We start from the raw sequence: 12,597 nt of genomic DNA, 5'->3' as shown, positions 1-12,597 counted from the left end.
ATCCTGCATGAACGCATCTTCTGACACGGTAATACACGTGAAGATATAGTTTGTACTATGAAAATTCAAGATAATTTTTCAAGAACAAATTCTTTCCCTGAGTTAGGGGTATATATATGTAATTAAGTTAATTTGTTCTGATAACTCCTGGGAGAATTACACATACAAGGCCTCCATGGATTTAATAACAACTACCGATCAGCAGAAATTCATCATTCCGACCTGTAATTTGTATTCATGTTGATGATAATGGAATTCTAATGCAAAACAATTGCCTTTCTTTTTGGCCAGTTTATTTAATACTACATAGGAAAGAATTTGTGACGAGGACAGCTGTACCAGATCTGGGCCGTTACATGATTTTTGTTAGTGTTATTCTTACTAAAATTTCGGATGAAAAATTTTTAGTATTCATCCTTGTGACAAATCAAAAGACAAGTCACTTTGTATTCCGGAAAAAGTCCAGGTTAAGTTGTATAGCTTTAAATCATAAAAATTCGTTATAGTTAATCTTAAGAACTCAAAATATTTTGAGCTTTCTCCTCAATTGATTCTGAAATTTTTTTTTACATTTTTTACCTTAACGAAGACTTAAAATCTCACCGTTGGTCATAATCATCATGCCGAAGTGAAGGCACAGTATCTGTTAAACTTTGGCTCATTAAAATTATCATGTCAGTTATATGGTTTATCCCTTGGAAAATGCAAACACCTTGTAAAATGTAGATAATACCTTTGCTTCACGATATTAACCAAGTCAAATTATTCTTTTTATGGATCGTTACAATGATTTTCTATACCCCTATTAATGTAATTCTCTTTCTGGATGGGTACAATGATCTTATACACACCGAGTAATTTATTCTCTGTCTGGATGGTACAATGATTTTCAAAATGAACAAAAGTGTGTTGTTTCAGCCGAGTTGGGAAGCATAAATGCGACTTGCATTTCTCAATCATCAGTGAAGCTTCTATGTGCAGTAATTATCAAAATACAAAATATATTTTCCCTCTTAGGCAGATCCTCTGCTCTCAGCGATACCTCGCTAACGCGGGAAATGGCAAATATGTATAAAAAAAATAAATGATACATTATAATTTTCTGAAACATTAGCTCTGCATTCTACAATTTGCTTTACGCACACTGGGTAATATATATATATATATATATATATATATATATATATATATATATATATATATATAGTCTTTCTTTCAAACTATTCGCCATTTCCCGCATTAGTGAGGTAGCGTTAAGAACAGAGGACTGGGCTTTTGAGGGAGTAATCCTCACCTGGCCCTCTTCTCTGTTCCTACTTTTGGAAAAAAAAAAAAAAAATATATATATATATATATATATATATATATATATATATATATATATATTTATATTCTTTTCTTTTTCTTTCATACTATTTGCCATTTCCCGCTTTAGCGAGGTAGCGTTAAGAACAGAGGACTGGGCCTTTGAGGGAATATCCTCACCTGGCCCCCTTCTCTGTTCCTTCTTTCTTGGGGAAAAAAAAAATCCCTGGGATCGGGGAGAAAAATTACCGCCTACATATTCTCTGTTTGTCGTAGAAGGCAAAAAAAAAAAAAAAAAAAAAATGTGGGAAAGTAAAAACTGAAGGGGAGGATTTCCAACTTCCAATACATTTTTAGATGTCTTCTACAACATGCAGGGAATACGTGGGCAGATCCTGGGTAACACTGGGGGTTCTTACTTAGAAAGAGGTCCTGGGGTAACCATACATAAAATCATATTTACACTACATTCAACTTCCATTTAATCCTTATGGTTCTCTAATGATTTTTTTGCCATCTTTAGTGCAGAAAAAATAGCGCTTTCTTTACTCTTTAAGGAACACAAAAGACTGAAGCAATTTCTTTCTTAAAAATTAGAACAATCATTACTATAAACATAATCTACTGGTTAAGCTAATCACGAGAAATTTACATTTTGTATATTTTTCAATTTACATGATTAGCTGAAAAAAAAATATGAAAACCATTTGTTCCTTAGAATCAAGAGGTAAGGATTTTAGAAAGAAAAAAATATCTACCATATTGGCCAGGCCTACGTACTGACAGCATGGGTGCAGTGGTGGTTGGTATGGGTGGCACTGGGCACCACAGACATGGTATGTCTCAAGAAAAAGGTACAAAACCAACCACTGCGGCCTCCTGCAAGTAACTGAGGCCTCAGGGTAGCTTGTGACTCATTCAATGTTTGTGTTGTTATCCAAGGCGAACGAGCAGAGCTTACAATGCATAAGGAATTCAATTTGTGGTAGGATATTACATTTGGAGATTGATGCCATTAGCACACTGCTACACAAGCACAGACTGACACCAGACTGACACAAATAGGTTAAATTTGTTTGAGCATTAACCAAGGTCTCTATATTACTATTAAGGCTGAACCACAATAATAATCTAAATTCTTTTTTACATTACATACAATTTGTATTTACATTTTGTTTGAGCACAAACCAAGGTATCTGTGTTTACATACTCAGGACTGGAAAGAGATCAGTAACTTGAAGGATGCTAAGTGCTCTACTCAGTCTTCTGATTCAATCTTATGAATGATAATCATAATGCAACTGTTGTGGTATATTTTATTATAAAACATTTCCGGATGAATCTAGCTATATTTACATCTTTATCAATATAGGACAAAGCCACTTTTAGCAAAGTTAATACCATAACACTTCTTTTAATGTAAATGCCTTACCCCTCAGAATATTTTCAATGAACTCTCAAGCAATACACTGCAAGTTAAATATTGAGCATAAATGCTTCTAATTAGTCCTCCTATTGGAAACATGGAAAAGCTAAATGCATCACTTTAATGGCACTGTTCAAAAATTTAACTATCAACTGAGAGTTCACCATATCATTTGTGCTTATTCAGAGTCTAAATTTTCTCTACAACTTAAGGCACTTATAAAAACCCATTAGAAGTGCAGTGTAAGGAAAGCCATGCTTGAAGGAATGGTGGAATATACACAATAATAACTGGCTTAATATGTGTATATGTGTGTGTGTGTGTGTGTGTGTGTGTGTGTGTGTGTTTGTTTGTATGTCTGTGTCAGGAAATACTCAAGCTGTGGATTTAAAGATGATAGTACAATCTTAAATCTTTTTATAATAAAATTCATTTTACTAACATGCCTGTATATTTATTTCCTAAGGCAAGATATAACAATATCCTATATGTGATTTAGTACCCATGGAAATGTTTTATAGGTATGATGGAATGAACAATACATTAATGAGGAGTGAATATGTATGATGATAATACAGCAAAGTCGACAAACAAAGGTACAAGAAAATTTGAAAAATGTCAAAAATATGGATTATTCATGCAGGATTCTGCAAAAACATCACCAGTATTAGCTGTTACAAGTACAAAAGCCCAAAGTGCTATGAAAAATGCCCAAAAACCTAGTTTAGGCTTCTCAAAAAGAACTAATGAACTTACATGTATGTTTCAATGTCACTCTTAGTTTTGAGCACTCTAATCATATCTGCCTATCACAGTCAAAAAACACCCCTTATGACTGAATTTTTGGTCATGAGTATAGAATTACAAAAATGATGGATTTGCCTTGACATTTTCACTGTTGTCTTCATATTGCAGTTCAAAGATACTATTGAAGACCACTTCAATTTGAGGAATTCTTTTACATTTAAAGTAAAAATTTTCTCCTCATTGCATCCGTACCATAATGCCATAAAATAAAAGTGCCTCCTCTCAATAACAAATGTCTACATAGATTTTCATTAAAACTTGCAACTAGCAGTTAAATGAACATAAGCATGATAAACTTTTTTCATTAAGTCAAGTATGTAGTAAGTCTACCAGACTCCTCTCATTCAAACCATCTTACATAACTAAACACCAACTTCCAAGTAGAAATAAACAGCTTATCCCTGCCTTACATTTCACTAACCTCTGCTCGCAGATCCCCCTGCCTCGAAGAAGACACCAGCAAAACACAAACACACTGGAATAATCTGACAAGCACTAAACAACCAATCTCCCAAATCAGTCAAAAGAAAACTTCAACCCATCAGACATACACACCTTAAACCACATCTCCTAGACAAACATGAATTGCACTACTCCATCCGCTCTGGGCATTACCTATCACTACAACCCTACTAACACCATTTCAACACATCCCAAGACCCTTCATGCCATGATACATGATACATGATTCAGACACTGAATACTTACTACTAAATTGTCTTGGAGTCTCTTCACATAGTTGCATACACATCACAACACTTTATGACCTGTCTCAAGTTTGTTTCTTGAGCACGAGAATAGAAGGGACTCCTGGTGCAGGAAACTAGTTTTATATATGTATATACTTTCCAACCTACTTCCTGCCCCAGGAGCCCTTTCTATCTCCTGCAGTGCTCTGGAAGCATAGCATGTCCACTTGTTGGGACCATATGTCATAAAGTATTGTGATGATGTACATAAATAATTAAATAAATAAATAATGGTCTATTGGAAATAAAGTAGCCAATTGGCTGAAAAAACACAAGATGTGGTATTAAAAAAAGATATGACAGAACTGGGAAGTCGTGATAATTACTTGTCAACTAATAATGCATGAGCTTAAGATTAGGTGAGCTGGATATTTCAACACTTTGGATAAGGATATGGGTGAGGTGCATTTTAGGTAAACAGGGTGGCAGTTATAAAGGAAAGTCTACAGAGTAAACAATGTGCTTTATACAATATGATCTTGGTTGAATACTTACAGAAACACAGTTCGTAACTGACATATGGCATAATCTAACAAAAAGAAGTGTGTGTGCATCTGTGTGCTGAGAATGCACAGTAAATGTGTAGTAAAGTGCTTAGTGTCTTTACTGTGGTAGCTGCATCATGGGCAGAGTCTTGGGATATGATGAAACACTGCATTGTGTGTCTGGAGTGTAGCTGGGAAAGCGTGATTCATGTTTGTCTGTGGAATGTTGCTTCTGGTGAGTATATGTTTAGTGGGTTGGAGTTTAAAACTGTATTGGATGGGTGGATGTTTAGTGCTAGACAGGTTACTTAAGTGTTTATATGATTAGTCAGTGATATATTTGCTGGGGGTTCTGTGCTGCTGCACAAAACTGAGTACTAAACATGATGAGGAGGGACTGTAATGAGATCTTTGTTTCATTGTGCAGGTTTCCAGTGCTTTTGGTTACTAAATAGCCAGTTATTATTCTAATAGCATTATCTGTTTTGCAGATTTGTTATATTTGCTTTGGAGAGGGTGGAACTCCACTTAAGTGAGGCATAGTCTAGAGTGGAGCGGATGAATTATTAGTAGAGGATGTTATGGAAATCCACATCTCATGTCCCTTTGTGTTCTCAAAGCATTCAGTTTGGCTAGTGCTTTTGTGTTGATGTTACTGGCAGGGGTATTAAATGTCATGTGCATATCATATGTGATGTCTAGAATGGTTGGTGCTTTGCTCAGGAGCAATTATCCATTCAAGATGACTGAACGGTGTGAGCTGGTTTCCAGTTTGGGGTTAAAAGTGATTACAGACTTCTGGAGAGAGGCAGACATTTGTTCTGGGTAAGCCACTGTTCCAATATGCATTGCTGCCACTGTGATGACGCAGAGTTGTGATGTGAATGCAAGGTTGTCTGCATATGAAGGGACTTTCATGCTGTGGTTTTTGTTAAGGGTAATAGGAGGTCATGTAAGAAGAAATTGAAGACAATAGGAGAAACAACTGCAACTCTCTCATCACAATCAGTCCCCTGGTATTCAACAAATACTTCATAAGCCATGGTTCAAACCACTGACAGTCCATCATCCCCTTTATACCACACTGCTCCAATTCGCTCTATCCCGTGAATGTTTCACATCCACCTCCTTGGGTTACCCTTTTTCATTGTTCCCTCTACAACTGACATGTATACCCTCTTACTCATCCTCTCCATACATCCGAGCAATTCAGCACATCTTTTTAGTTTTCTCATACTCTCTTACTACCACACCTCTCTCTTACCCTACCACTTCTTATGAAATCAACCTTCCTGATATTACATACTGTCCTCAAACATTTCATTTCCAACACATCCACCTTCTTTTTCACATTTTGTACTCAACCCCATGCCTTGCATCCGTACATCACTGACCAGACTACTGCACCATCAAATGTGCCTATCAATGCCCTTGAAGACAGTGACCTCTCTTTCTACACATTCCCCAATGCACTTAGGGCCGTTGCCCCCTCATCCACCCTATATAGGCTCTCTTTAGCTACCATGGTTCCACCTGCTGTCACATCCACTCCCAAGCACAAAAAAAAAACGCACTTCCCCCAAGCTCTCTCCATTCAAACTCACACCATAAATAAGCTGTCTCTCTTCACAGGTAAACTTAATAATAACCTTGCTTTTACTCAAATATACTCTAAACTTTCTCTTCTCTCAAGCTCTCCTAACCTCAGACACCAGCTTCAACAGTTTCTCGCTTGAATCTGTCACCAGTGCCATGTCATCAAGAAACACAACAGTGTACCCTTGAATTCTCCTCACTCACCACTTCATCCATAAACAAATTAAAAAGTCATGGTGAAACAGCACATTGAAATACCTAAAAATCAACTGAAGCATAAAAAATTAGTTAAATACTGCTAATAGCAGGTATTAAAGTTTTTATCAAAGGAAACACATGATTATTCAGTTATTTGGTGTCTGATATAAGAACAAATAAATCAGTCACACCGAATATTATCACAAAGATGTTTCTGTTCATTGAAATGAAGAATAAACAATTAGTAGTGAACTTAATCTCAGTGTATACCAATGACTTTTAGTCAACCCTTAAACAGTGGGCATGGTCAAATATTTCATCACACATTGTGAATAAAATCTCTGATATGAGAGATATGTCTTCAAAAGTAAAAGAAAGTACTCAGATACCTAAACAGGTAAAGCATACAAAATTCAAAAACCTCTAAAATTCAAATGAAATTTGCTTTTCAACTTGTTTTTCTGGATCAGCTTGGATCATGTACACCCCAAAGGTTCACAATATTAAACATACAATCAAATGAAATGATATGGTAATATTTTTCATATAATTTCTGTACACAGTTCTCTTCAATAGGTTCTTACCTGATGCATGAAATGATATCATGTACATATTCAAAAAAATTACCAGAGTTACTGGAGAAAAATGGTAAAGTAGATGGAGGTCTTACATTCTCCTAAACACCACTGATTGTGTTCCATCAAAACTACCAAAGCTGAATTCCAATGAACTACAAGGACAATGTTTGATATAACAAAAGATTTGTAAACCAATCATTCAAAAAAAAAAAAAATTTCTCCTTCATGCTCACATCAGATTGTTTTCCTAAATATGAATACACATCTTTAATAACAAAACAGTAGTTATAAAAAAACATTTCTTTCTTAAGACATGAAAAACATCAAACAAGAATAATATAACAATCAAAAAATGTGATACTGTCAGCTTACCCAGGAAGAAATAAAAGAAACTTATGGGGGGGCAGAAAACTGGTAACCTTACCAAAAGATTCCTTTTTTTCCCCCATACAGATTCGCCATTTTCCATGTCTGAGAGGTAGCAATGAACATTACAGGGAAAATCCTCTCTTGGGCCCCCTATCTCTAGCTATTTTCTCTTATATTTTCCTACACATGTAGACTATTAGGATTTCACTCATCAGTTAGAAACCTTCAAAGAAGAATTATGTAAAAAAATATAAGAAATATATAATAAGCCATCTCAATTCATCAATATGATCTTGAATGCTTTAAAATGAATACGATCACTAATGACCAGTAGAATGTAAGACCTCAATCTATTTCAACCATTTTCTCCTCTAACTTTGCACTCACTGTGCATGGACAGAATTTTAAAAACTAAATCTCATTATGACAATACCCATGAAATAGGTGAATTATACCAGAATAACAATGTATGCCATCGAAATTGCCCAATTTGTGTTCAAATGAGCTAGCAGCAAAATGTTTTACATAAAATGTAACAAGATTGTTGTCAATTAAAGACAAAAACATTATTTTGCCCTAATGCTTACACCAGATTGGTCTCCCACATACGAAAATATATCTTTATATAGTGAAACTGTAAAGCAGTGAAAAACAACCATCATGAAATGAAAGATCATACTATATGAATAATAAAACATCCTTTCGTCTGTTTCCTTGCACTACCTCGCTTATGCGGGAGACAGTGACAGAGTATAATAAATAAATAAATGAATATAAAAAACAAGTGATGTAATCCTTAAATATCATCCACACTGACATATAAGAAAAATGTGAATGTACTGGCAAAGATGACGTACCAATACACACCCAACTTGTTTAGATATTTTCTCTTGCTACATATGTACAAGAAAATTTATTCAATCATCAAGAACCTTTTGAAAAGAAATGTGAACAAAATTTATACACTGATTTCTTTGGTTATAACTTGAATCTTGATAAAAACATCATCACCAACAACCAGTACACAATATGACATCCATCTATCTCACCTACTCTCTCCAATAATTGTCAGAATATGTAGATAATTTTCCCTGGGGATAGGGGAGAAAGAATACTTCCCACGTATTCCCTGCGTGTCATAGAAGGCGACTAAAAGGGAAGGGAGCAGGGGGCTGGAAATCCTCCCCTCTTGTTTTTTTTTTTTAATTTTCCAAAAGAAGGAACAGAGAAGAGGGCCAGGTGAGGATATTCCCTCAAAGGCCCAGTCCTCTGTTCTTAATGCTACCTCGCTATCGCGGGAAATGGCGAATACTATGAAGAAAAAAAAATGTAAATAATTATTAATTTGTGCATTAGATAAGACCATGATGAAGAAAACTAATTGTGTGCAAATAATATACGAAAAAAGCAATTTACCATATTCTATCAATTACATGTTGACTATTTTGAAATGAGCTACTAGGTAAGTATTCCATCTCAGTTCAACAAAACCCTGAAAATAGGTGAAATATACCAGAATAACACGGTGTATGCCATCAAAATTGCTTGATTTGTGTTCAAAAGAACTTGCAGAATAACGTGTGAAATAAGAAAAGTTCTGTAGCCAAAGGAAAAAAGAGAATTATTTCATCCTAGTTGTATCACTATATCAATTCAATTTGCATTCATTTTTGCACAGACACAAAGTTTAGGGCTCCATCTCCAAAGTCCAAATTTTCCAAAATTCACACGATGCCTGGTCCCAAACAAGTCCAATTATGAAAGTTATATCTGTATTATTAATTTTGTTTTTGCATGCAATTCTGACATAACTTTAAAAAATTAAAACACTTATTGGCTCCAAGCCATCCCAAATTTGAAAGTATTATATGTATTACCAACTTTGTCATAGCAAGTATTTCTGGCCTGCTTGCTCTCATTCAATGCTATGTTGTATTCTTCAAATACGAGCTGTAAATTTTTGACTGTAAAATGTTGATGCTTGCTCTCAGTCCTTACAATTCCAAATCATGTTGCATCATAATTTCATAAATCATGTTGCATCATAATTTCATAATTTCTTTTGCTACTTCCTTCTTCATTTGACCCTCATCCTCATCTGACTCAATAAGTAGATATCATGGCAGTGAAGCACTACTAATTCCTCATCAATCTGTTCATACTGATAAATCTTTTGAGCTTTTATTCAGTATCAGCTCCTAGTCTCTCCTCATTGATGGGAAATTTGTTCATGACATCAATGAAGGTTTCATCATTTACTTCTTGGTCATCATACCTCTTAGAATCATTCGTCAAGTGAAGAGGTTCACTTTCCTCCACACACACTTAAGTGCAGATTTCCTTACATTCTGCCTGGCAAACTTTAAGCATGTGACCTGCATCTAGGATTTCAGTTTTTCCAGGCTTCTTTCAAGTGTCTTAATCCTTGACCAAACTTGTACACTTGTAGTAAAAAGCTGTGGGTCTTCAGGATCACCAACGTTGATGGTTGTGGAGGAGGTAGCTGCCTGGGAATTGCTGAGCAGAATTCCCGGGAGTACATCTGTGTAATATTTCAAACAGCAATATGGAGCTACAACATGACGTATTAACCATATGGGGTGATACACCAATGACAGCAGCATGGATGGCCAGGTGTGACCCTGACAAGTAATGTAGATGGTGGGCGTTTCAAAAAAGCGGAGAGGTAGCAAGGGTGGTAGGCAGCTGAATACATGGAGTCAGAGTTAGTAAGGGATGGGTAAACCATCTAGTGATTAAATGAATGTTGATTATGTGAGCGTCCTCTGTATTTTCAGTACATGATGTGATGTAAAGTAGGTGTAATATACATTACTATGAATCTGTTTCTATGTACAATGAAGATGTATGAGCAGAATTTCCAACATTTGTTGGTGAATATAGTGAACACACAAAGCAAACCCAACTGTGCAATGATATTTATATTGCACCATGAATTCATTTTATGCATAAAATATATCTATACATATGAAAGACCAACACTGTCAATCACTTAGGATATCATAGCTATCTACTACTGGGTTTCAGCAGATATGACTAATTCATCCCATTAATGTTAAATTATATAATTCAGAATAAAAATCTTTGACAAATTTAAACTGGTCAAATTAAAAAATGCTAGGGGAATTCAATTTCCACACTTCATGATTTTTGCCCTCTGAAAGAATAATTTACTATAATTTCTAAATAACTTAGCATCAGAGGTGAGGGCCTGACAATATTCATTAATAAGTTCTGGTGAAAGTTCCATCGTTGGTAAATACTCTGAACGTAGATATGAAATTAATTCTTCTCCCTGTTTCTTATATACACTTTGCAAGCACATTACTGATTCATGTAGGGCCAAAATAGTCTGTGCATCATTCAGATCAAAATTGGTCTTGAGTGGTGCCAGGAAGCATGCTGGGACAACCTGAAAAATTAAATATACTGGAAATAGTGACTTTCATCAAAGATTAACTATGCTGTAACATAAGCAGCAAGTGTATGCACACTCACCCAGACAGGCAAATGGATAGGATGAATGGAAAGAAGAGACAGGACAGAAAAGGAGAGAACAGAAAGAGTAAATATACAAAAAGATAGGAGTATACCTATAACATAACTACTTACAGAGGAAATGACAAAAGATTACAAAGAGGTTTGTCAAAGAGGTAACTAAAAATTAGAAACATGGCATTTAGTGTGGTAAGAGTAGAAAGAAAACAGGTGACTTAAGGATAAATGACCATAAATTTTATATGTAACAAAGAGGGTTCATAATATCAAGGCTATAAAAAACTATGTTGGGGTAGACTGAGGTGCTTACATGGGTATTTGAATGCTTCCACAGGACAATCACACAATTACCATGCACACATGATGGGGTAAAGAAAGGTGGTGTGCATAAATGTTGTCATATTTGGCACTAACTATTGATCATCTATATTTTTTTTTCTTTTTTTTTTTGCTTTGTCGCTGTCTCCCGCGTTTGCGAGGTAGCGCAAGGAAACAGACGAAAGAAATGACCCAACCCACCCCCATACACATGTATATACATACGTCCATACACGCAAATATACTTACCTACACAGCTTTCCATGGTTTACCCCAGACGCTTCACATGCCCTGATCCAATCCACTGACAGCACGTCAACCCCGATATACCACATCGATCCAATTCACTCTATTCCTTGCCCTCCTTTCACCCTCCTGCATGTTCAGGCCCCAATCACACAAAATCTTTTTCACTCCATCTTTCCACCTCCAATTTGGTCTCCCACTTCTCCCCGTTCCCTCCACCTCCAACACATATATCCTCTTGGTCAATCTTTCCTCACTCATTCTCTCCATGTGCCCAAACCATTTCAAAACACCCTCTTCTGCTCTCTCAACCACGCTCTTTTTATTTCCACACATCTCTCTTACCCTTACGTTACTTACTCGATCAAACCACCTCACACCACACATTGTCCTCAAACATCTCATTTCCAACACATCCATCCTCCTGCGCACAACTCTATCCATAGCCCACGCCTCGAAACCATACAACATTGTTGGAACCACTATTCCATCAAACATAGTCATTTTTGCTTTCCAAGATAATGTTCTCGACTTCCACACATTCTTCAAGGCTCCCAGGATTTTCGCCCCCTCCCCCACCCTATGATCCACTTCCGATTCCATGGTTCCATCCGCTGCCAGATCCACTCCCAGATATCTAAAACACTTTACTTCCTCCAGTTTTTCTCCATTCAAACTTACCTCCCAATTGACTTGACCCTCAACCCTACTGTACCTAATTACCTTGCTCTTATTCACATTTACTCTTAACTTTCTTCTTTCACACACTTTACCAAACTCAGTCACCAACTTCTGCAGTTTCTCACATGAATCAGCCACCAGCGCTGTATCATCAGCGAACAACAACTGACTCACTTCCCAAGCTCTCTCATCCCCAACAGACTTCATACTTGCCCCTCTTTCCAAAACTCTTGCATTCACCTCCCTAACAACCCCATCCATAAACAAATTAAACAACCATGGAGACATCACACACCCCTGCCACAAACCTACATTCACCG

At 36.2% G+C, this 12,597-nt stretch overlaps 1 protein-coding gene across 3 annotated transcripts in view; it reads right to left on the bottom strand.

Moving 5' to 3' along the window:
• Positions 1–2,607: 2,607 nt before the first annotated feature.
• LOC139746195 (exportin-T-like) overlaps positions 2,608–12,597 on the bottom strand; it is a 68,835-nt gene continuing 58,845 nt past the window's right edge. For all 3 annotated transcript variants that reach the window (XM_071657121.1, XM_071657123.1, XM_071657122.1), the window contains exon 20: positions 2,608–10,946. In XM_071657121.1, coding sequence (XP_071513222.1) covers positions 10,662–10,946 — 285 coding nt within the window. In that variant the 3' untranslated portion in view covers positions 2,608–10,661. The remainder of the gene's footprint in view (positions 10,947–12,597) is intronic.

This window comes from Panulirus ornatus, chromosome 64 (genome assembly GCF_036320965.1).
Source record: "Panulirus ornatus isolate Po-2019 chromosome 64, ASM3632096v1, whole genome shotgun sequence".
Classification (NCBI taxonomy): domain Eukaryota; kingdom Metazoa; phylum Arthropoda; class Malacostraca; order Decapoda; family Palinuridae; genus Panulirus; species Panulirus ornatus.
The sequence above is the reverse complement of the archived record's forward strand: the minus strand, read 5'-3'. Positions and strand labels throughout refer to the sequence as shown.